Source organism: Rhinoraja longicauda, chromosome 34, assembly GCF_053455715.1.
Source record: "Rhinoraja longicauda isolate Sanriku21f chromosome 34, sRhiLon1.1, whole genome shotgun sequence".
Lineage (NCBI taxonomy): Eukaryota > Metazoa > Chordata > Chondrichthyes > Rajiformes > Arhynchobatidae > Rhinoraja > Rhinoraja longicauda.
Window position 1 is genome coordinate 9,152,723 of NC_135986.1, and position 25,378 is coordinate 9,178,100.

Sequence of the window (25,378 nt, forward strand, 5' to 3'; positions counted from 1 at the left end):
CCCCTTTCTGTGTTCCGCAGAGACCGTTCCCTCCGCAACTCCCTGGTCCACTCGTCCCTTCCCACCCAAACCACCCCATCCCCGGGCACTTTCCCCTGCAACCGCAGGAGATGCAACACCTGTCCCTTTACCTCCCCCCTCAACTCCATCCAAGGACCCAAACAGTCTTTCCAGGTGAGGCAGAGGTTCACCTGCACCTCCTCCAACCTCATCTATTGCATCCGCTGTTCCAGGTGTCATCTTCTCTACATCGGCGAAACCAAGTGCAGGCTCAGCGATCGTTTCGCTCAACACCTCCGCTCAGTCTGCCTTAACCTACCTGATCTCCCAGCGGCTCAGCACTTCAACTCCCCCTCTCATTCCCAACCTGACCTTTCTGTCCTGGGCCTCCTCCAGTGCCATAGTGAGGCCCAGCGCAAATTGGAGGAACAGCACCTCATATTTTGCTTGGGCAGCTTGCAGCCCAGCGATATAAACATCGACTTCTCTAACTTCAGATAGTCCTTGCTTCCCCTCTCTATCCCCTCCCCCTTCCCAATTCTCCCATATGCCTTCCTGTCTCCGACTACACTCTATATTTGTCCCTTCCCCCTCCCCTGACATCAGTCTGAAGAAGGGTCTCGACCCGAAACGTCACCCATTCCTTCTCTCTCTCGAGATGCTGCCTGACCTGCTGAGTTACTCCAGCATTTTGTGATACCTTCGATTCGAACCAGCATCTGCAGTTTTTCTCCTGCACACAGCTGGTTTCTCACAGCTAAATATTCTTTGGGCGATTAAACCAGACTTTTTGGGGGGTGTTTTGAGCTGCTAAGTGGAAGGCAACGCTTGGCCAGTTCAGTCGAATAGGATTGAGACCACTCGATGGAAGGCCGAGACCTCTTGACTTTTCACTAGCCTGTGTGTTGCACGGTCCCAGAGGGAGCCCTGCCTCCCAGAGCCAGCAGTTTTATTTGCTGCCTTCTCTTCGAGTCAGACCGAAAATAACACGTGGCCGGAGAACCTACCGAGTACCTTCCACACCCCTTCCTTTCCCCCACACCCCGTCTCCCTTCCCCTGTCCCCCATCTATTTTCCCCTTCCACCTCCATTCCCTTCATCTGGCTTCACAATTTGCAGCCATTCAATACTTTTTCTCTCACACCTTTTCCCCGTCTCTGGCCGTTGTCCATTCCAATCCACCTATCCAACCTCCCCCCCCCCCCCCCTCCCTCGCCTGTGTTCACCTATTGCCTGCCAATCTTTGTCCTGCCCCTCTGTTTCAAACGGTCTCCTTCCCCCACAAGCAGTCCGAAGAAGGGTCCCGACAATAGACAATAGGTGCAGGAGTAGGCCATTCGGCCCTTCGAGCCAGCACCGCCATTCAATGTGATCATGGCTGATCATTCTCAATCAGTACCCCGTTCCTGCCCTCTCCCCATACCCCCTGACTCCGCTATCCTTAAGAGCTCTATCTAGCTCTCTCTTGAATGCATTCAGAGAATTGGCCTCCACTGCCTTCTGAGGCAGAGAATTCCACAGATTCACAACTCTCTGACTGAAAAAGTTTTTCCTCATCTCCGTTCTAAATGGCCTACCCCTTATTCTTAAACTGTGGCCCCTTGTTCTGGACTCCCCCAACATTGGGAACCTGTTTCCTGCCTCTAACGTGTCCAACCCCTTAATAATCTTATACGTTTCGATAAGATCCCCTCTCATCCTTCTAAATTCCAGTGTATACAAGCCTAGTCGCTCCAGTCTTTCAACATATGACAGTCCTGCCATTCCAGGAATTAACCTAGTAAACCTACGCTGCACGCCCTCAATAGCAAGAATATCCTTCCTCAAATTTGGAGACCAAAACTGCACACAGTACTCCAGGTGCGGCCTCACTAGGGCCCTGTACCGACCTGAAACGTCATCTACCCACGTTCTCCAGAGACGCCGCCTGACCTGCTGAGTTACTCCAGCCCTTTGTGTCTTATTTGTAAACCAGCGCCTGCAGTTCCATGTCTCCACATGTTCAGATATCATGCCCAGTTTTAACGTTAGTACAGATTAAAAAGAACATGAATTCGAATTGAAGGCACAGAGAGAGAGAAAAAAAGCTGGCAATTACACTCGATCAAAGCACAAAGTGCTCGAGGAACTCAGCAGGTCAGGCAGCATCTGTGGAGGGAATGAACAGACAACATTTCATGTTGGGATCCTTCTTCTGGACCTCCAGTCTGAAGAAGCGTCTCGACCTTGAGGCATCATCTCTCCGTTCCCTCCATAGATGCTGTCTGACCCGCTGAGTTTCTTTGGCACCTTGTGTTGTGCTCAAGATTCCTACATCTGTAGTTTCTTGTGTCTCCTCTCTGGCAATTGGCTTCTGTTATGATGGAACATAATTTCTAGGCTTCCCAACTTGTTCTTTATTTTATTAAAAATTTGTGATTTTTCCATCTTATTGCAGAATTTCCCTATAAACTATTCCCCAATCAACAAAATTATCGTTCTCTACTATGGCTCCCACTGAATTAGAAACAGAAACATAGATAATAGGTGCAGGTGGAGGCCATTCGGCCCTTCGAGCCAGCACTGCCATTCATTGCATAAGAAAATAACTGCAGATGCTGGTACAAATCGAAGGTATTTATTCACAAAATGCTGGAGTAACTCAGCAGGTCAGGCAGCATCTCGGGAGAGAAGGAATGGGTGACGTTTCGGGTCGAGACCCTTCTTCAGACTGATCATGGCTGATCATCCACGCCATTCATTGTGATCATGGCTGATAATCCACAATCAGTAACCCGTGCCTGCCTTCTCCCCATATCCCTTGATTCCACTGGCCCCTAGAGCTCTATCTAACTCTCTCTTAAATCCATCCAGTGATTTGATTTCCGCTGCCCTCTGTGGCAGAGAATTCCACAAATTCACAACTCTCTGGGTGAAAAAGTTCCTTCTCACCTCACTTTTAAATGTCCTCCCCTTTATTCTAAGACTGTGTGTGTGGCCCCTGGTTCTGGATTGAATTGAAGGCAGAGAGAGAACAAGGCGTCCACTGTGGTAAGACAAAATGGGGAATAATACAGGATCAACTGGGTTGAGCAGCTGGCTTTACAGGTTGCTTAAACATATATACAAGACCGTGATATTAGTAGTAAGCTTTAAAGCCTTCAGCTAATTCCACCATTATGTCGAAACAAAAGAACTACAGATGCTGGTGTGTACCAAAGGTAGACACAAGATAGACGTGTCAGGCATCCCGCCCCCACCCCTGACATCAGTCTGCAGAAGAGTCTCGACCCGAAACGTCGCCCATTCTTTCTCCCGAGATGCTGCCTGACCCGCTGAGTTACTCCAGCATTTTGTGTCTGCCTTCGATTTAAACCAGCGTCAGCAGTTTGTTTTCCCCACACATCCTTCGTAAATCTTCTTTGTACCCTTTCCAACTTAACGACATCTTTCCTATAACATGGTGGCCAGGACTAGACACAACACTCTTAAATAGTGCCTCACCAACGTCTTGCACAACTGCATCGTGGCATTCCAATGCTTGAGTAAATACAGGCCTTGACTGTGCAACGTGACGTCACGACTAACTGCTCGTGCGGAAACATTCTGGCCACGTGGACCATCAGGCCCTTCTCGCGATGCCGTCAGTTCTTTCACCATTAACGGTCAGGTACATTGTTCAGGAGCTGAGGTGACTCAGGAGTCACTGCTTGTGCAGGAAGGAACAGCAGGTAGGTGTTGGTTCTACCACCGAAGATGGACATCAAAAGCTGGAGTAACTCAGCGGGTCAGGCAGCATCTCTGGAGAGAAGGAATGGGTGGCGTTGTGGGTCGAGACCCTTCTACAGACTGAGAGACAGGGGAGAGGGAAACGAGAGGTATAGACAATAGACAGTAGGTACAGGAGGAGGCCATTCGGCCCTTCGAGCCAGCACCTCCATTCAATGTGATCATGGCTGATCATTCTCAATCAGTACCCCGTTCCTGCCTTCTCCCCATACCCCCTGACTCCTTAAGAGCTCTATCTAGCTCTCTCTTGAATGCATCCAGAGAATTGGCCTCCACTGCCTTCTGAGGCAGATAATTCCACGGATTCACAACTCTCTGACTGAAAAAGTTTTCCCTCATCTCAGTTCTAAATGGCCTACCCCTTATTCTTAAACTGTGGCCCCTTGTTCTGGACTCCCCCAACATTGGGAACATGTTTCCTGCTTCTAACGTGTCCAACCCCTTAATAATCTTATACGTTTCGATAAGATCCCCCCTCATCCTTCTAAATTCCAGTGTATACAAGCCTAGTCGCTCCAGTCTTTCAACATATGACAGTCCCGCCATTCCGGGAATTAACCTAGTAAACCTACGCTGCACTGCCTCAATAGCAAGAATATCCTTCCTCAAATTTTGGGACCAAAACTGCACACAGTACTCCAGCTGCGGTCTCACTAGGGCCCTGTACAACTGCAGAAGGACCTCTTTGCTCCTATACTCAACTCCTCTTGTTATGAAGGCCAACATTCCATTGGCTTTCTTCACTGCCTGCTGTACCTGCATGCTTCCTTTCAGTGACGGTGACGTAGAGACTTATAAAACAAATGAATGAAAGATATGCAAAAAAGTGAGGATGATAAAGGAACCAGCCCATTGCACTGCTGTTGACGAGACGTTTCCCCTTTCCCATGACTCTCAGTCTGCAAAAGGTCCCGACCCGAAACGTCACAAAATGCTGGAGTAACTCAGCGGGTCACGCAGCATCTCTGGAGAGAAGGAATGGGTGACGTTTCGGGTCGAGACCCTCCTTTAGACTTCAGGGCCTCGACCCGAAACGTCACCCATTCCTTCTCTCCAGAGATGCTGTCTGACCTGCTGAGTTACTCCAGCATTTTGTGCCTACCTTCGATTTAAACCAGCGTCTGCAGTTTTCGTTCCTGCATCACCTACCCGTGATCTCCAGAGATGCTGCCTGATCCGCTGAGTGACTCCAGCACTCTGTGCCTTTTTTTTTTTGGTAAGCCAGCATCTGCAGTTACTCGTGATTCCTGTGGATGTTTTCAGTAGCTTTGAAGTTTCTACACTTATTATAAACATATGGTACATAATTCCAAGATTATGGATTTGCAATAACTGGTTTAACCTGGGATTTTGGTAACATTGTTTATTGCTATTTTGGGCAAAGCATTATTCTTTATACTTTTTTTCTTTTTCATTTCCTTTCTGTTTTACCTTAGCTCTGTGTGACATGCACCCAATGCGGGCCCTATTCCTTATTCCAAGAAACCCCCCTCCCAGATTAAAATCTAAGAAATGGTAAGTGATTACACAGTGTGGTGATCGGGAATGAAACTTCCTTTGTACACATTAGTCTGAAAATGCGTGCAGTGTTTCTACATGTGGGAGATGGAGGTTCCTGGGTGCTTTTGGACGATGCTGTTAAGATGGCAGAATTGAAAGCATCTTTCAAAGTGTATCAAACTAGTAGTCAGGTGGGGGGGGGGGAAATCCACTGGTGGAACACAGCAGATCCAGCCTCTTCTGTCAGGGGTAGAAGGGGAAGGAATTATCGCTGTTTTGGATCAGGGTACTGCCTCAGGACCAGATTCCAGCATCTGCAGTCAATCTTGTGTCATAGGGTCATGGTGCTGTACAACACAGAAACAGGCTCTTCAGCACGACACGGTGGCGCAGCGGGTAGAGCTGCTGCCTCACAGCGCCGGAGACCCGGGTTCCATCCCGACCACGGGCGCTGTCTGTACGGAGTTTGTACGTTCTCCCCGTGACCGCGTGGGTTTTCCCCAAGATTTTTTTTTTAGATTTAGAGATACAGCACGGAAACAGGCCCTTCGGGCCACCGAGTCCGCGCCGCCCAGCGATCCCCGCGCACTAACACTATCCTACACACACTAGGGACAATTTTTACATTTACCCAGTCAATTAACCTACAAACCTGGACGTCTTTGGAGTGTGGGAGGAAACCGAAGATCTCGGAGAAAACCCACGCAGGTCACGGGGAGAACGTACAAACTCCGTACAGACGGCGCCCGTAGCCAGGATCGAACCCGGGTCTCCGGCGTTGCATTCGCTGTAAGGCAGCAACTCTACCCCTGCGCCACCGTGCCGCGGCACCATGCCATACTGCGGTTTTTAGGGTCATGTGGTCTCCCTTGTTCTGTTCTATTATCTTTGGTAGTGTGGGAGTCAGGGGTTTTGGGCAGCAACTCTACCGCTGCGCCACCGCCGATCTCTGGTCTCCTCCCACACTTCAAAGATGTACTGGGTTGTAGGTTTTCATTGGGGGCTTGGTAAAATTTTAAATTGTCCCTCTCGTGTGTGTAGAATAGTGTGAATGTGCGGGGATCGCTGGTCGGCATGGATTCGGTGGGCCGATGGGCCTGTTTCTGCACTGTATCTCTAAACTAATCTCATCCACGCTGACCATGCCTAAGTGAGCTGTACCTACTTGCCCATTCCTGGCCCGTGTCCTTACAAACCTTTCCTACGCAAAATTCGTTTTGAAATATTGTAATTGTCCCCGCTTCTACCACTAGCTCACCGCCCTTTGTATGAAAAAGTTGCTCCTGGTGTCCATTTTGAAATCTTTCTCCTCTCACCTTAAACCTATGCCCTTTAGTTTTAGACTTCTCTGGATAGACGAACAGATTGTGGCTGTTCGCCTGTCTTATGCTTCTCAAGATTTTATGAGATCAGATTAATAGGGCTGCACGGTGGCGCAGCGGTAGAGTTACAATAGACAATAGGTGCAGGAGGAGGCCATTCGGACCTTCGAGCCAGCACCACCATTCAATGTGATCATGGCTGATCATTCTCAATCAGTACCCCGTTCCTGCCTTCTCCCCATACCCCCTGACTCCGCTATCCTTAAGAGCTCTATCTAGCTCTCTCTTGAATGCATTCAGAGAATTGGCCTCCACTGCCTTCTGAGGCAGAGAATTCCACAGATTCACAACTCTCTGACTGAAAAAGTTTTTCCTCATCTCCGTTCTAAATAGCCTACCCCTTATTCTTAAACTGTGGCCCCTTGTTCTGGACTCCCCCAACATTGGGAACATGTTTCCTGCCTCTAACGTGTCCAACCCCTTAATAGTCTTGTTCTGGACTCCGCCTTGCAGCGAATGCAGGACCGGAGACCTTGGTTCGATCCTGACTACGGGTGCTGTCTGTACGGAGTTTGTCCCTGTGACCTGCTTGTGGTTTCTCAGATTTTAGATATATAAAATTCAGATTTATATATAAAATCTGAATTTTATATATCTAAAATCTGAAATTTATTTTATAAAAATGCTTTTCATATATATATATATGAAATATATGAAATATATATATCTAAAATCTGAATTTTAAATATCTAAAATCTGAAATTGATTTTATAAAAAAGCTTTTCATATACCACTTCCTCTGCCAGCTCGTATATATATATATATATATATATATATATATGCAGAACAAGAAGTTGTGCAAAATAACTTTTCATACATTCTCGGGGGTTGGTTATACATTCAACATTCTCATGCTCGTCAGTATTCACACCTATCTTTAAATAAAATGCCCGGGTGTATCTTTAAATAAGACATGGTGGTGCAGCGGTAGAGTTGCTGCCTCACAGCGCCAGAGGCTGGGGTTCGATCCTGACTACGACACTTGGGTTTTTCCTGGGTGCTCCGGTTTCCTCCCACATTCCAAAGACGTACAGGTTTGTAGATTAATTGGCTTCAGTAAAATTGTAAATTGTTCCTCGTGTGTGTAGGATAGTGTTGTTGTGCAGGGATCGCTGGTCGGCGCGGACTCGGTGGGCCGATTGGCTCGTTTCTGTGCTGTATCTCGAAACTAAACCCCCTTGCCACTTATTTGGCCTTGAGACAGTTAATGACTAGGAAAGGTTTAGAAGGCGAAGGGCCAGGCACAGTATGGCCAACTCAGTTAGGCATGGACGAGTTGGGTCGAAGGCTCTTGATCCGTGCTGTCTGATTCTGTCTGGAAAAACGATTGTAAGAATAAGTTTTTTTTTACACAACAAAGAATTTTCATCATCTCTGACCAATGAACATCCCTCGTAGAAGTTTGCGAAATGTTGGAGGCACACCTAAAGAGATGCCCCACCCAAATAGTGCTTAAAGTTTTCTTATTGCAAAACTCGTTTTGCAATGTACTTATTAATAGTGGCGCACAGTGGTAGAGTTACTGCCTTTACATCCCAGGTTCGATCCTGACTAAATCCCAGGCCAGAATCCCAGGTTTGATCCTGACTACAGGCGCTGTCTGTACGGAATTTGTACGTTCTCCCAGTGACCTGCGTGGGTTTTCTCCAGGTGCTACGGTCTCCTCCCGCACGCCAAAGATGTGCGGCTTTGTAGGTTAATTGGCTTCTGTAAATTGTGCCCAGCTTGTAGGACAGTGCTTGTGTACGCACTGATTGTTGGTCGGTGCGGACACAGTGGGCCGAAGGGTCTTTTTTCCCCATGCTGTATCTCTAAAGTCTAAAGAAAATAGAAACATAGAAGATAGGTGTAGGAGGAGGCCATTCGGCCCTTCGAGCCAGCACCGTCATTCGTTGTGATCATGGCTGATCATCCACAATCAATAACCCGTGCCTGCCTTCTCCCCATATCCCTTGATTCCACTAGCCCCTAGAGCTCTATCTAACTCTCTCTTAAGTCCATCCAGTGATTTGGCCTCCACTGCCCTCTGTGGCAGAGAATTCCACAAATTCACAACTCTCTGGGTGAAAAAGGTTACTTCTCACCTCACTTTAAAATGGCCTCCCTTTTATTTTCAGACTGTGTGGCCCCTGGTTCTGGACTCGCCCATGTGAAATGTCCAAACTTGCTCTGAAATGGTCTAACGATATATATTTTTTAAATGTTTATACAGTTGAAATGTGTAGGAAGGAACTTCAAATGCTGGTTGACCTGAATTTGTTGAATGATAATCTAGTGACGGTACTTGGATGACTAAAGAATGTAAATGATGAATAAATAAAGGCCATATGCCACTCATTGCTAGGAGGCAGTGTTGAATTGGAGAAGCTACATGTATTCAATGGAGAGTTAGAAGAGCAACCTTTAGAAAAATATGTTAGACTTTAGTGATACAGTGTGGAAACAGGTTTTTAGAATTAGATTTAGAGATACAGCGCGGAAACAGGCCCTTCGGCCCACCGAGTCCGCGCCGCCCAGCGATCCCCGCACATTAACACTATCCTACACACACTAGGGACAATTTTTACATTTTACCCAGCCAATTAACCTACATACCTGCACGTCTTTGGAGTGTGGGAGGAAACCGAAGATCTCGGAGAAAACCCACGCAGGTCACGGGGAGAACGTACAAACTCCGTACAGACGGCGCCCGTAGTCAGGATCGAACCTGAGTCTCCGGCGCTGCATTCGCTGTAAGGCAGCAACTCTACCGCTGCTCAGTGCTTTAGCCCACTGAGTCCATGCCAACCAGAGATCACCCCGTACACTAGCACTATCCTACACACTAGTGCAGCCAGTTATCCTACAAACGTGCAGCGTAGGTTTACTAGGTTAATTCCCGGAATGGCGGGACTGTCATATGTTGAAAGACTGGAGCGACTAGGCTTGTATACACTGGAATTTAGAAGGATGAGAGGGGATCTTATCGAAACGTATAAGATTATTAAGGGGTTGGACACGTTAGAGGCAGGAAACATGTTCCCAATGTTGGGGAGTCGAGAACCAGGGGCCACAGTTTAAGAATTAGGGGTAGGCCATTTAGAACGGAGATGAGGAAAAACTTTTTCAGTCAGAGAGTTGTGAATCTGTGGAATTCTCTGCCTCAGAAGGCAGTGGAGGCCAATTCTCTGAATGCATTCAAGAGAGAGCTAGATAGAGCTCTTAAGGATAGCGGAGTCAAGGGGTATGGGGAGAGGGCAAGAACGGGGTACTGATTGAGAATGATCAGCCATGATCACATTGAATGGCGGTGCTGGCTCGAAGGGCCGAATGGTCTACTCGTGCACCTATTGTCTATTGGAGTGTGGGAGGAAACCGGAGCACCTGGGGAAAAACCCACGTGGTCAAAGTTGGGAGGTTTTGTTACAGTTGAACAAGACGTTGGTGAGGCCATATTTGGAGTATTGTGTTCAGTTTTGGTCAGCCTGTTTCGGGAAAGATGTTGCTAATTTGGAAAGGGTGCTGAGAGGATTTACGAGGATGTTTGCCAGGACTCGAGGGCCTGGCCTATAAAGGGAGGTTGGGCAGACTAGGACTTTATTCCTTGTAGCGCAGGAGGGTTGGAGGTGATCTTATAGAGGTGTATGAGATCATGAGAGGAATAGAGACTTGCCCAGAGTAGGGCAATCTAGAACCAGAGGACATGGGTTTAAGGTGAGGAGCGGAAAGATTTAATAGGAACCTGTGGGGTAACTTTTTTAACTCAAAGGGAGGTAGGTATTATGGAACAAGCTGCCAAAAGAGAGAAAATGTGTAGGAAAGAACTGCAGATGCAGGTTTAAATCGAAGGTAGACCCAAAATGCTGGAGTAATTCAGCGGGTCAGGCAGCATCTCTGGAGAGAAGGAAGGTAGCAGGCAGTGGAGGCCAATTCTCTGGATGCATTCAAGAGAGAGCTAGATAGAGCTCCTAAGGATAGCGGAGTCAGGGGGTATGGGGAGAAGGCAGGAACGGAGTACTGATTGAGAATGATCAGCCATGATCACATTGAATGGCGGTGCTGGCTCGAAGGGCCAAATGGCCTCCTTCTGCACCCATTGTCTATTGAATGGGTGGCGTTTCAGGTCGAGACCCTTCTTCAGACAGATGCTGAATATATAGCCCTTGCTTTCCCTCTCTATCCCCTCCCCCTTCCTAGTTCTTTCACTAGTCTTACTGTCTCCGACTACATTCTATCTTTGTCCCGCCCCCTCCCCTGACATCAGTCTGAAGAAGGGCCTCGAACCGAAACACCACCCATTCCTTCTCTCCAGAGATGCTGCCTGACCCGCTGAGTTACTCCAGCATTGTGTGTTTGCTAAAGGAGGTAGTTGAGGCCGGTACTATCACAATGTTTAAAAAACATTTGGACAGGTTTATGGATAGGATAGGTTTAGATGTGGGGATATTGCAGGCAGGTCGGTCGGTCGGTCAACACGGGCATGTTAGGCCCAAGGGTCTGTTCTCACGCTGCATGGCTCTATGGCACTCTCTGACTCTATTTCAGCATTAGATATGGATTTCAGCATCAGGAGAACATTCTTGGTGAGGAAACTAGAAAACAGCAGAGTCTACACCGATCAGCCAAAACATTATGACCACTGACAGGTGAAGTGAATAACATTGATTATCTTGTTACAATGGCACTTGTCAAGGGGTGGGATATATTAGGCAGCAAGTGAACAGTCAGTTCTTGATGTTGACGTGTTGGATGCAGGAGAAATGGGCAGGAGTAAAGACCTGAGCGACTTTGACAAGGGCCAAATTGTTCTGGCCAGACGACTGGGTCAGAGCATCTCTGAAACGGCAAGGCTTGTGGGTGCTCCCGGTCAGCAGTGGTGAGTACCGACCGACAGTGGTCTAAGGAGGGACAAACCACAAACCGGCGACAGGCAGGGTGTTGGGCGCCCAAGGCTCATCGATGCGCGAGGGCAACGAAGGCTATCCCGTCTGGTCCGAACCGTCAGAAGGTCGACTGTGGCACAAGTCACAGAAAATGTTAATGGTGGTGACGGGAGGAATGTGTCACAATACACAGTGCATCGCACCCTGCTGTGTATGGGGCTGCACACGGAGGACCAACAGCATATTAGGCAGGTGGGCATAATGTTCTGGCTCATCAGGTCATAATGTTTTGGCTGATCGGTGTATATTTGCTCTAAAATTTGAAGATTGAGTGCTGTTGGGGATCATTGTACTCGTCTGTGAATTCAATGATTTTACGGTTCCATTGTCAAGGCTTCCAATATTTGTGTGAATCTGAATTTACTGAGATTGGTAAATGTTGAAGTTAATAAATATTGTAGACAAATGATCCAAGTTTCAGCCGAATGCCACATTTAAATGTTTGGATAGTATCATGTTTTTCGTATTCAATTGAGACCTTCGAGGCACAGTGGGGAAACAGGCCCTTCGGCCCACCGAGTCTGGGCCGACCAGCGATCCCACATTATCCTGCACACACCAGGGGAAAAATATTTACAATTTCTTTACCAAAGCCAATTAACATACAAACCGGAGCACCCGGAGAAAACCCACGCAGGACACGGGGAGAGCGTACAAACTCCGTACCGACAGCACCCGTAGTCAGGATCGAACCCGGGTCCCTGTCGCTGTAAGGCAGAAGCACTACCACCGTGCCGTGCCGTGCCGCCCAACTTATTTTAAAACTTTCCATAAAACGTTTCTCACGACGGCATTTTATTTTCAATATATTGTGCAGATGGGGGGGAAAAAAATCTGATTTCTGTGCCAAACGCAACTTAAAGTTCAACGTCAAATTAATGGTGTGCAGTTGCTTTATTAGAGTGGGCCGACTTCCTCAGTTGCCCTGCCTCCCAAGTTGATGTCTGAGCTCCGCAGCGTGTTGTAACTGTAGCAAGAAAGCATTGGCAGCTGTTGCTGCTGGAACAGGGAGGTGATGTGATTATTAAACATCCCCTTCACTGCAAGTCAGTCACCAGGGGTGGGAGGTGACCTTGCCTGGGAAATGTCGAGACACGAGTCAGACTGTAGCCGAATTCATAAATTTATGACAGTGTAGAGATCCGATTTACAATGCCAACATCCTTTCCTGGTTTCTCCCCAGAACCCCAGCACAGAATGCCCCCAAAAGGACCTCCTTTTTACTCGTTAAATTTAAATTGGACCCTTTTCCAATTGAGCCATTGTATTAAATTTAAGCAGTTATAGAGTCATAGAGTCCTACAGCACAGAAAGAGGCCCTTCGGCCCATCATGTCCGTGCCGCCCGTTACCAAACACAGTCTAATTTTAATCCCATTTTCCCGCATTTGGACCGTAGCCCTGAATGTTGTAGCATTTCAAGTGCCCATCCAAATCCCTCTTAAACGTTGTGAGTGTTCCCGCCTCCACCACCAACTTTGATCCAACTTTGTTGTGAAGCAGGTTTGTTTGGAGTTGTTGATCGCCTGCATTCTTCTAGCCACCTGTCTAGACTTTAGACTTTACTTTTAGACTTTGGAGATGCAGCGTGGGCACCGACCGGCCCTTTGGCCCACCGAGCCCGCACAGACCAGAGGTCAAGTCAAGTCAAGTTTATATGTCACGCACATATATACAAGATGTGCAGTGAAATGAAAGTGGCCATGCCTGCGGATTGTGCTAAACTACAAAACAGAATAGAAAAACAAATTGTTAACACAGAAAATAGAAACATAGAAACATAGAAAATAGGTGCAGGAGTAGGCCATTCGGCCCTTCGAGCCTGCACCGCCATTCAATATGATCATGGCTGATCATCCAGCTCAGTAACCTGTACCTGCCTTCTCTCCATACCCCCTGATCCCTTTAGCAAAAAGGGCCACATCTAACTCCCTCTTAAATATAGCCAATGAACTGGCCTCAACTACCTTCTGTGACAGAGAATTCCACAGACTCACCACTCTCTGTGTGAAGAAATGTTTTCTCATCTCGGTCCTAAAAGACTTCCCCCTTATCCTTAATAAAATAAATGAATACAGTAAATTAAATGAGTCCCTGGTGATATGAGAGTTAACAGTCCTGATGGCCTGTGGGAAGAAGCTCCGTCTCATCCTCTCTGTTTTCACAGCGTGACAGCGGAGGCGTTTGCCTGTCTGTAGCAGCTGGAAGAGTCCGTTGCTGGGGTGGTAGGGGTCCCCCATAATGTTGCTGGCTCTGGATCTGCACCTCCTGATGTATAGGTCCTGCAGGGGGGTGAGTGTAGTTCCCATGGTGCGTTCAGCCGAACGCACTACTCTCCGCAGGGCCTTCCTGTCCTGGGCAGAGCTGTTCCCAAACCAGACTGTAATGTTGCCGGACAAGATGCTTTCTACAGCCCCAGAGTAGAAGCACTGAAGGATCCTCAGAGAGACTCTGAATTTCCTCAGCTGTCTGAGGTGGTAAAGGCGCTGCCTTGCCTTACTCACCAGTGCGGCAATGTGTGTTGTCCGTGTATCATCCCGTATACTAGCAATATCGGTCACACTAGGGACAATTTGCAATTTTACCGAAGCCAATTAACCTACAAACCTGCAGGCCTTTGGAGTGTGGGAGGAAACCGGAGCACCCGGAGATAATGGGGAAGTAGATTCATCTTCATAAGTTCTAGTAGCAGATGTAGGCCATTCGGCCCATCAAATCTACTCCGCCATTCAATCATGGCCGATCCATCTTTCTGACCCACCCCCATTCTCCTGCCTTCTCCCCATGGACTAACTTGTGGAGAGTGCGCAGAATAGTTACGTATCTGCAATAATCCAAAACCCAGTCTAGACTAGGTTGACTTTAAAATATTCATTCTGTCGCTCGCTCCACAGAGGGGGCCCAGCGTTGAGTTTAGTATATTTAGTTTAGAGATAAAGGCCCTTCGGCCCAAGTCGGCACCAACTAGCAATTCCACGCACATTTACACTATCCTACACACACACACACAATTGTAAGGGACAATTTACACTTATAGCCAATTAACCTACAAACCTGTAATTCTTTGGAGTGGGAGGAAACCGAAGAACTCGGAAATAACACAAGGGAGAACGTGCAAACTCCGCACAGACAGCACCCGTAGTCCGGGTCGAACCCGGGTCTCCGGCGCTGCAAGGCAGCAACCCTACCACTGCGCCACCGTGCCGTCTTTGCTGAGTTTGCACGTTCTTCCCGTGATCTCGTGGGTTTCTCCCGGGTGCTCCGGTTTCCTTGCAAGTCCCAAAGACGTGCGGGTTTGCAGGCTAATTGGCCCTCTGCCATCGCCCACCATTTGTGTTTCCAACATTTATTGCTACGGCACCGTGGCGCAGCGGTAGAGTTGCTGCCTTACAGCGAATGCAGCGCCGGAGACTCGGGTTCGATCCTGACTACGGGCGCCGTCTGTACGGAGTTTGTACGTTCTCCCCGTGACCTGCGTGGGTTTTCTCCGAGATCTTCGGTTTCCTCCCACACTCCAAAGACGTGCAGGTTTGTAGGTTAATTGACTGGGCAAATGTAAAAATTGTCCCTGGTGTGTGTAGGATAGTGTTAGTGTGCGGGGATCGCTGGGCGGCGCGGACTTGGTGGGCCGAAAGGGCCTGTTTCCGCGCTGTAGAATCTAATTTTTTTTTTAATCTATCTGTCTAATTATCATTTTCTTCCCCCCGTTTAATTGCGCTTTTTCTTTTGTCAGGTCGAGGAAGTTTATCGAATTTATTGAGAACTGTCTGATAAAAAATTATACCCAGAGGCCGTCTACAGATCAGTTGCTGAAGCATTGCTTCATACGCGACCAGCCGACCGAGAGGCAAGTCCGCATCCAGCTGAAGGACCACATTGACCGCACACGGAAGAAGCGGGGTGAGAAAGGTAAGGATGAGCCAATAGACAATAGACAACGGGTGCAGGAGGAGGCCATTCGGCCCTTCCAGCAAGCTCCGCCCGCCATTCACCGTGATCACGGCTGATCAACCACAATCAGTAACCCCTGCCTGCCTTCTCCCCACACCCCTATCCTCCGCTATCTTTGAAAGCTCAATCTAACTAACTCTCTAAGGAGCATCCAGAGAATTGGCCTCCGCTGCCTTCTGAGGCAGAGAATTCCACAGATTCACAACTATCATTAAAGATAATTATCTTTATTTTATTTATAACTAGACCAAGTGGACCTGTTGGGCCCAAACCTCTCCTGCATTGGTGCAGCACCCTCTCCTCCCCCCCTTCCCTTCCCTCCGCTACCCCCTCACCTCCTCCCCTCCCCCCTTCCCTCCACGCTCCTTCCCCCTCCCCTTCCCCTCCCCACCACACAACCCACCTCATCCTCCCTCCCTCCCCGTCCCTCCCTCCCCCTTCCCACCTCCGCTTCCCCTCCCCACCACTCCACCCCACACAACCCACCTCTCTGACTGAAAAAGTTTTTCCTCATCTCCGTCTAAATGGCCTACCCCTTATTCTTAAACTGTGGCCCCTGGTTCTGGACTCCCCCAACATCGGGAACATGTTTCCTGCCTCTAACGTGTCCAATCCCTTAATAATCTTATATGTTTCAATAAGATCCCCTCTCATCCTTCTCGAGTCAAGCGGCAAGCAACTGGTACTGACCCATTCCGACGAGCATTCATACGTTTAGGTGCTAAGGTGCTAAGGCTCATCCACCAACCCTCCCTCTGTTTCCCCTCTTTCAACTCCCAACTTCCTTCCTTGTTGTAGTAACTTCATAGTTCATAAGTGACATAAGGGAGAACCAGTCGATGTGTTATATCTGGACTTTCAGAAGGCCTTCGACAAGGTCCCACATAGGAGATTGGGGTACAAACTTAAAGCACACGGTATTGGGGGTTCAGTGTTGAGGTGGATAGAGAATTGGTTGGCGGACAGGAAGCAAAGAGTAGGAATAAACGGGTCCTTTTCGGAATGGCAGGCAGTGACTAGTGGGGTACCGCAAGGCTCAGTGCTGGGACCCCAGTTATTTACAGTGTATATTAATGATTTGGACGAGGGAATTGAATGCAACATCTCAAAGTTTGCGGATGACACGAAGCTGGGTGGCAGTGTTAGCTGCGAGGAGGATGCTAGGAGGCTGCAGAGTGACTTGGATAGATTAGGCGAGTGGGCAAATGCATGGCAGATGCAATATAATGTGGATAAATGTGAGGTTATCCACTTTGGCGGCAAGAACAGGAAAGCAGAGTATTACCTGAATGGTGGCCAATTAGGAAAAGGGGAGATGCAACGTGACCTGGGTGTCATGGTGCACCAGTCATTGAAAGCAAGCGTGCAGGTGCAGCAGGCAGTGAAGAAAGCGAATGGTATGTTGGCATTCATAGCAAGAGGATTTGAGTATTGGAGCAGGGAGGTTCTGCTGCAGTTGTACAGGGCCTTGGTGAGACCGCACCTGGAGTATTGTGTACAGTTTTAGTCTCCTAATCTGAGGAAAGACATTCTAGCCTTAGAGGGAGTACAGAGAAGGTTCACCAGATTGATCCCTGGAATGGCAGGACTTTCATATGAGGAAAGACTGGATAGACTGGGCTCACTGGAATTTAGAAGACTGAGGGGGGATCTTATTGAAACATATAAAATTCTTAAGGGGTTGGAGAGGCTAGATGCGGGAAGATTGTTCCCGATGTTGGGGAAGTCCAGAACCAGGGGTCACAGCTTAAGGATAAGGGGGAAGTCCTTTAGGACCGAGATGAGAAAACATTTCTTCACACAGAGAGTGGTGAGTCTGTGGAATTCTCTGCCACAGAAGGTAGTTGAGGCCAGTTCATTGGCTATATTTAAGAGGGAGTTAGATGTGGCCCTTGTGGCTAAAGGGATCAGGGGGTATGGAGAGAAGGCAGGTACGGGATACTGAGCTGGATGATCAGCCATGATCATATTGAATGGCGGTGCAGGCTCGAAGGGCCGAATGGCCTACTCCTGCACCTATTTTCTATGTTTCTATGACTGGAGCAGAATTAGGCCATTCGGCTCACCAAGTCTACTCTGCCATTCAATCATGGCTGATCTATCTTTCTCTCTCAACTAGGGTTGCCAACTATCCCGTGTTAGCCGGGACATTCCGTATTTTGGGCTAAATTGGGTTTGTCCCGTATGGGACCGCCCTTGTCCCGTATTAGGCCCGGTGGGGCGCTGTATGCCCAGACACGGTAGGCCCGGGCACCGCCAAACGTAGGTTGCGTAGCAACCCACCTCCCAGCCCGGGCGGCTGCCATTGGTGGAGCGGGAGCAGATGGCCGCTGGCTGGGTGAAGTCACATGGGGCGCGGGGCGGTGACGTCACCTTGTCCCTTATTTGGGAGTGAGATAGTTGGCAACCCTACTCTCAACCCCATTCTCCTGCCTTCTCCCCGTCACCACTGTCACCCGTACCAGTCAACAATCTATCCATCTTAAAAATATCCATTGACTTGGCCTCCACAGCCGTCTGTGGCAATGAATTCCACAGATGTACCACCATCTGGCGAAAGAAATTCCTCCTTGTCTCCTTTCCAAAGAAACATCCTTTAATTCTGAGACTGTGCCCTCTGGTCCTAGACTCTCCCACTAGTGGAAACATCCTCTCCACACCCACTCTATCCAGGCCTTTCGCTATTCGTGAATCATAAATGACTGTTAATCCGAGGGTAATTGCAAAGAAATATTGCCGCGTTGTGTCTCAAAACAGAGGAGACGGAGTACGAGTACAGTGGCAGTGAGGAGGAAGAGGACAAAGTCGGAGAAGAAGGTGAACCCAGGTGAGTTGTTACCTGAAAACAAAAGACACTTCCAACAATCAATCGACTTCTCCAACTTTAGATAGTTCCTCTGTCCCTCTCTTCCCCTCCCCCTTCCCAGATCTCCCTCTATCTTCCTGTCTCCACCTAGATCCTTCCTTTGTCCCGCCCCCCTGACATCAGTCTAAAGAAGGGTCTCGACCCGAAACGTCACCCATTCCTTCTCTCCCGAGATGCTGCCTGACCTGCTGAGTTACTCCAGCATTTTGTGAAATAAATACCTTCGATTTGTACCAGCATCTGCAGTTATTTTCTTAAACAATCAATCGCAATCACTATCATACTTTATTAGCCAAGTATGTTTTGCAACATACGAGGAATTTCATTTGCCACGCAGTCATAGTAATAAAAGGCAACAGGACACACAAAATATATCTTAACATGAACATCCACCACAGTGACTCCTCCACATTCTTCACTGTGATGGAAGGCGGAAAAAAGTTCAATCTCTCCCTTCTTTGTCCTCGGGGGCCTCGAGGCTTCCGTTGACGGGACGATCTTGGCTCCAACAGCGAGCCTTCCTCATCGGGGCAATCGAGCTCCTGCATCCGGGGAGGGGGGGGGGATCTCAAAGACTTGGAAAATGGCGCCAAAACATGGCGCTTCTTGCATGCATGCTCGGTAGACTATTTCTATACACTTGCTACTCAGAGATGGTATGGCAATACTGTACTAGGCTGTTTGGAAGAAAATAATTTGGCTGCGTTTGCACTTAACGTGTGACAATAAAGCACCAATGAACCACTTTAGGTCTATCTTTGGTATTAACCAGCATCTGCAGGTCCTTGTGGAATTCTCTGCCTCAGAGGGCAGTGGAGGCCAATTCACTGGATGAATTTAAGAGAGAGTTAGATAGAGCTCTAGGGGCTATCGGAATCAAGGGATATGGGGAGAAGGCAGGCACGGGTTGCTGATTGTGGACGATCAGCCATGATCACAATGAATGGCGGTGCGTACAGGCTCGAAGGGCCGAATGGCCTCCTTCTGCACCTCTTTTCTATGTTTCTATGTAGGATAGATAGTATAAGAAAATAACTGCAGATGCTGGTACAAATCGAAGGTATTTATTCACAAAATGCTGGAGTAAATCAGTAGGTCAGGCAGCATCGCAGGAGAGAAGGAATGGGTGACGTTTCGGGTCGAGACCCTTCTTCAGACTGATGTAGGATGGAACTGCATATACCGTAGATAGACACATGGTGTTGGAGTAACTCAGCGGGCCAGGCAGCATCTCTGGAGAACTTGGGACAGGTGATGTTTTGGGTCGAGCCCCTCCCTCAGACTAGTTGGGGGTGGGTGGGAGGGGCGGGGGGGGGGGCTTGGGAAAGCCGGAAGAGTGGAAGGACAGGACAAAGGCAGGTGGAAACTAGCAACTGCAGGTGCTGCTTAACCGAGGAGAGGCACACAATGCTGGAGTAACTCAGCATCACTGGAGAAAACGGTCAGGTAACGTTTCGGCAGTCATGTTTAAGGTGCAGCAGAATCGGCTGTGAAGTGAGTCTCAGCATTTGGCACATCCCACTACGTTTAAAAACAATTTGGAACGGTACTTGGATAGGATAGGTTTAGAGGGATATGGGCCAAACACAGGCAGGTGGGACTAGTATTGTTGTGGTGTGTTGGCCAGCATGGGCAAGTTGGGCCGAAGGACCAGATACCGCATTGTATGACTCTACAAAGCAGAGTGCCTGATTCATCGCTCTCTCCACTAAAGAGACCGTCGTTCTACATGTGTTTTTGTTAACTTTAGATCTTCTAAAAAACATGAGAAGATCTCTACTGACAAATTGCATGACCCTTTGACAATTACCAGAATAATTTTAATGCATTCATTTTAACTGACTCATAAAAACACGGGCGCTGAGAACCATATGTATTTTGGAAGTAGATGACATTTGTAAAGATTCTGAAGAGAAATTCTCTGCTCAATGCATTTACAGCGATCAGCCAAAACAGTATGACCACTGACAGGCGAAGTGAATAACATTGATTATCTTGTTACACTGGCACCTGTCAAGGGGTGGGATATATTAGGCAGCAAGTGAACAGTCAGTTCTTGATGTTGACGTGTTGGATGCAGGAGAAATGGGCAGGAGTAAAGACCTGAGCGACTTTGACAAGGGCCACATTGTTATGGCCAGACGACTGGGTCAGAGCATCTCTGAAACGGCAAGGCTTGTGGGGTGCTCCCGGTCAACAGTGGTCCGAGGAGGGACAAACCACAAACCGGCGACAGGCAGGGTGTTGGGCGCCCAAGGCTCATCGATGCGCGAGGGCAACGAAGGCTATCCCGTCTGGTCCGAACCGACAGAAGGTCGACTGGCACAAGTCACAGAAAATGTTAATGGTGGTCATGGGAGGAATGTGTCACAACACAAAGTGCATCATCGCACTCTGCTGCGTATGGGGCTGCACACGGAGGACCAACAGCATGTTAACCAGGTGGGCATAATGTTTTGGCTGCTCAGGTCATAATGTTTAGGCTGATCGGTGTATCTCGTCTGTATACATCCTCTCTGGCTTTATGGGGAGATAAAGAACCAAAGGATAGATGAGGACAAGTTTGTTTATTCAAGTCCTGCTTTCAAAAGGCTCGCTGACAATGTTTGGCTTAGTTAGTTTAGGGATTGAGCGCGGAATCAGGCCCTTCAGGCAGTGATTATCAGTAGTGTTTTATCTGTCACATGCAACTGCATAGTGAAGGTTATTGTGCATATATTACACATGAGGTGGCTGCCATGTTTTTGTGTCATTCAAAGTCCGGTCAATGTACTGAAGAAAGGTCTCGGCACGAAACGTCACCCATTCCTTCTCTCCCAAGATGCTGCCTGACCCGCTGAGTTACTCCACCATTTTGTGTCTACCTTCGCACTGGAGCTGTTCCCGCTAACCCAAGTCCCTCTCCTCGCCGGGCCGCCCTGGTGTTCCTGGAACGCCACCTGCAGCCGACCTTGCATTGCCTCGGGTCACCCTTGTACCGGCCCTTGCTCCCCGCGTCCGACCGACCCAGCTCCCTCCCGGGCATGTCGACCTACGAGCCTTCGGGCGGGATCCCGGTCCCACCTGAGATCATGGCGGGCGAGCCGGGCACACCGGGCGGGTCCTCCGTTGTCGGTACATGGTGGTTGAGTCAGGCCCCCTTGCCCCGGCCCACTGAGTAGGGTTGCCAACTGTCCCATATTAGCTGGGACATCCTGTATATTGGATTGAATTGGTTTGTCCCATAAGTGGCTGCCCTTGTCCCATATTAGGCCCGGGAGGCGCAGTAGGCCTGGACTCAGTAGGCCCGGGGTGCCGCTGTAGGTCCGGACGCTGTAGGCCCGAAAGCTGTAGGCCCGGGAGACGCTGTAGACCTGGACAGCGTAGACCCGGGTGCCGCCTAACGGAGTTTGCGTAGCAACCCGCCTCCTGGCCCGGGCGGCCGCCATTAGTGGAGCGGGAGTGCGTGGCCGCTGGCTGGATGAGGTCACGTGGGGGACGGGGCAGTGACGCCACCTTTTATCCCTTATTTGGGAGTGAGATAGTTGTCCGCGCTGACAAGCGATCCCCACACACTAACACTATCCTACACACACTGGGGACAATTTGCAATTTTACCAAAGCCAATTAACCTACAAACCTGCACGTCTTTGGAGTGTGGGAGGAAACCGGAGCACCTGGAGAAAACCCGCGCAGGTCACGGGGGAGAGCGTGCAAACTCCGTACAGACAGCGCCCGTGGTCGGGATGGAGCCTGCGCTGTGAGGCAGCGGCTCTACCGCTGGGATGTGGGAGGAAGGGCCTGTTTCCACACTGTTGCGGCTCTCTGACTGAGGTAAGGAAGGGCCTGTTTCCACGCTGTTGCGGCTCTCTGACTGAGGTAAGGAAGGGCTGGTTGTGATGCTCGCTAACGGCCCTGCGTCCCGTTTTGCCGCCAGCTCCATCGTGAACCTGCCGGGCGAGTCGACGCTGCGGCGTGACTTCCTGCGGCTGCAGCAAGAGAACAAGGACCGGTCGGAGGCGGTGAAGCGGCAGCAGCAGCAGCAGCAGATCGCGCTGCCCCGACGCGACCTGGAGGAGCGCCGCCGCCAGCTCCTCTCCGAGCGGCAGAAGCGCATCGAGGAGCAGAAGGAGCAGCGGCGCCGGCTGGAGGAGGTAAGGGCCAGACGCGTCGGCACCAACGGCAGACTGAACAGGGAGGTGTAGGCGGCCATGTTGGGAGATGCCGAACATGGATGGTGATGTAGGGAGATATAGACAATAGACAATAGAAGGCAGTGGAGGCCAATTCCAATATAGAACAAATGAATGGAAGATATGTAAAAAAAGTAACAAACAGACCATTGTTAGCTGTGTAGGAAAGAACTGCAGATGTTGGTTGAAATCGAAGGTATCACAAAATGCTGGAGTAACTCAGCGGGTCAGGCAGCATCTCGGAAGAGAAGGAATGGGTGATGTTTATAATAATAATAATAATAATAATTCATTTATTTTATATAGCGCCTTATCGCATGCTCAAAGCGCTTTACAAAAACAATTAACATAGAAACAAACAGGCAAACTATCCTGACGGAAAAGCGGCGAATACACAACGCCAGCGTCCTCTCACGTCAGGGTTCGGCAGTAGACATTAAAAAGCACAAGATACACAGATATAATTTTTTACAACAAACAGCCATCACAGTGATTGCTCTAGGCACACCCTCACTGTGATGGAAGGCAAAGTCTTATCTCCTCCTCATTCTTCTCACCGTGGTGCCACGAGGTGATCGAGGCTCCCAACTTTTTGAAGCCCCCACCGGGCGATGGAAAGTCCCAGGGCCGAGCCGAGCAGGCCGATGAAGGTCCTGAGCCCCCACCGGGCGATGGAAAGTCCCAGGGCCGAGCCAAGCAGGCCGATGAAAGTCCTGAGCCCCCACCGGGCGATGAGAAAGTGCTTCGGCCGAGGCCACGCAGGGCGATGAAGGGCCTGGCGGCGGGTCGATCGTACCTCGCGCTTCGGGCGGGTCGAAGCTGCTACGGCTGGAGCTCCCGAAAGCCGGTCGCCAGCCAGGGACCTGCGAACTCCCGATGTTGCGGTCTGCAGGGCCCACGGCCGAAGCCTCCGAGATGGTAAGTCCAGGCCCTGCGACCGGAGTCTTCGAGGTCGATCCCAGCTGGAGGCCGCCGACTCCACGATGTTAGGCCGTAGCGCGAACGGAGATACGACACGGTAAAGGTCGCATCTTCCGTTGAGGAGGAGATTTGAAAAAAGGTTTCCCCCCAACCCCCCCCACCACCCCCCCACATACACAGAGTTAAAAATAAAATAAAACGTACATTTAACGACGACAATGACAAAAAAACAACAAAAAAAACAGAGAGACTGCCGGTGAGCGCAGCTTTGACGAAACGTATAAGATTATTAAGGGGTTGGACACGTTAGAGGCAGGAAACATGTTCCCAATGTTGGGGGAGTCCAGAACAAGGGGCCCACACAGTTTAAGAATAAGGGTCGGCCATTTAGAACGGAGATGAGGAAAAACTTTTTGAGTCAGAGAGTTGTGAATCTGTGGAATTCTCTGCCTCAGAGGGCAGTGGAGGCCAATTCTCTGAAAGCATTCAAGAGAGAGCTAGATAGAGCTCTTAAGGATACCGGAGTCAGGGGGTATGGGGAGAAGGCAGGAACGGGGTACTGATTGAGAATGATCAGCCATGATCACATTGAATGGTGGTGCTGGCTCGAAGGGCGAATGGCCTCCTCCTGCACCTATTGTCTATTGTGAATGAATGAATGTGCAAAAAAGTAACTACGATAAAGGAAACGGCCCACTGCCTGTGACTCAAGTTACAGCTAACCTGACTTCTTCAGGTTCAGTCTGAAGAAAGGTCTGGACCCAATAGACAATAGGTGCAGGAGGAGGCCATTCGGCCCCTTCGAGCCTGTACGCACCGCCATTCAATGTGATCATGGCTGATCATTCTCAATCAGTACCCCGTTCCTGCCTTCTCCCCATACCCCCTGACTCCGCTATCCTTAAGAGCTCTATCTAGCTCTCTCTTGAATGCATTCAGAGAATTGGCCTCCACTGCCCTCTGAGGCAGAGAATTCCACAGATTCACAACTCTCTGACTGAATTTTTTTTCCCTCATTTCCGTTCTAAATGGCCGACCCTTATTCTTAAACTGTGGCCCCTGGTTCTGGACTCCCCCAACATTGGGAACATGTTTCCTGCCTCTAACGTGTCCAACCCCTTAATAATCTTATACGTTTCGTCAAACATCACCCATTCCTTCTCTCCCGAGATGCTGCCTGACCCGCTGAGTTACCCCAGCATTTTGTGTCTACCTTCGATTTCAACCAGCATCTGCAGTTCTTTCCTACACAGCTAACAATGGTCTGTTTGTTTTTTGCATATCTTTCATTTATTTGTTCTACGTCTCCCTACATCACCGTCTTTGTCTCTCGCTTCCCACTCCCTGACTTCACAGTCTGAAGAAGGGTCTCGACCCGAAACGTCGACCCGAACGTCTCACCGTTCCTCTCCGATGCTGCCTGCCCCGCTGAGTTAATGCGGCTGTTTGTGTCTATCTGAGGTGAGGGGATATACCGTCTGAACAACAGGGGAAGGTGGACTCGGTGACTCTGCGTGACCTTTCGGTAGAACTCTGAAACGCCATCAATCCACGGTCCCGACCCGAAACTTCACCTATCCAATCCATCGCAATCTTCAGCAAAGCACACAGGGCTTGAGTAACGGGACAGGCATCATCTGTGGAGGGAATGGATAGGGCGACGCTCACAGTCAAAGCCCTTCTGAAGTCCGAAGAAGGGTCCCTGCCTGAAATGTCACCTATCCAATCCGTCCGGAGATGTTGCCTGACCCGCTGAGTTACTCCAGCACTTTGTGTCCATCTGTGGTACAAGCTAGCATCTGCAGTTCCTTATTGTTACACAGAGTTCAAACTTGATGCTTCACATCAGCCTGAGTTCCTGAGCCCAAAACGGGAGGCCATTTCACTCATCCATGTC

General features: G+C 49.3%; 1 protein-coding gene across 1 annotated transcript in view; it reads left to right on the top strand.

Annotated features, from left to right (window-relative positions):
• The window catches only part of LOC144609331 (mitogen-activated protein kinase kinase kinase kinase 4-like), a 193,425-nt gene extending 170,853 nt beyond the window's left edge, over positions 1–22,572 (top strand). The window contains exons 9-12 of the mRNA XM_078427755.1: positions 5,205–5,283; positions 15,305–15,480; positions 18,280–18,349; positions 22,305–22,572. Coding sequence (XP_078283881.1) covers positions 5,205–5,283; positions 15,305–15,480; positions 18,280–18,349; positions 22,305–22,572 — 593 coding nt within the window. The remainder of the gene's footprint in view (positions 1–5,204; positions 5,284–15,304; positions 15,481–18,279; positions 18,350–22,304) is intronic.
• The last annotated feature ends 2,806 nt before the right edge of the window (positions 22,573–25,378 follow it).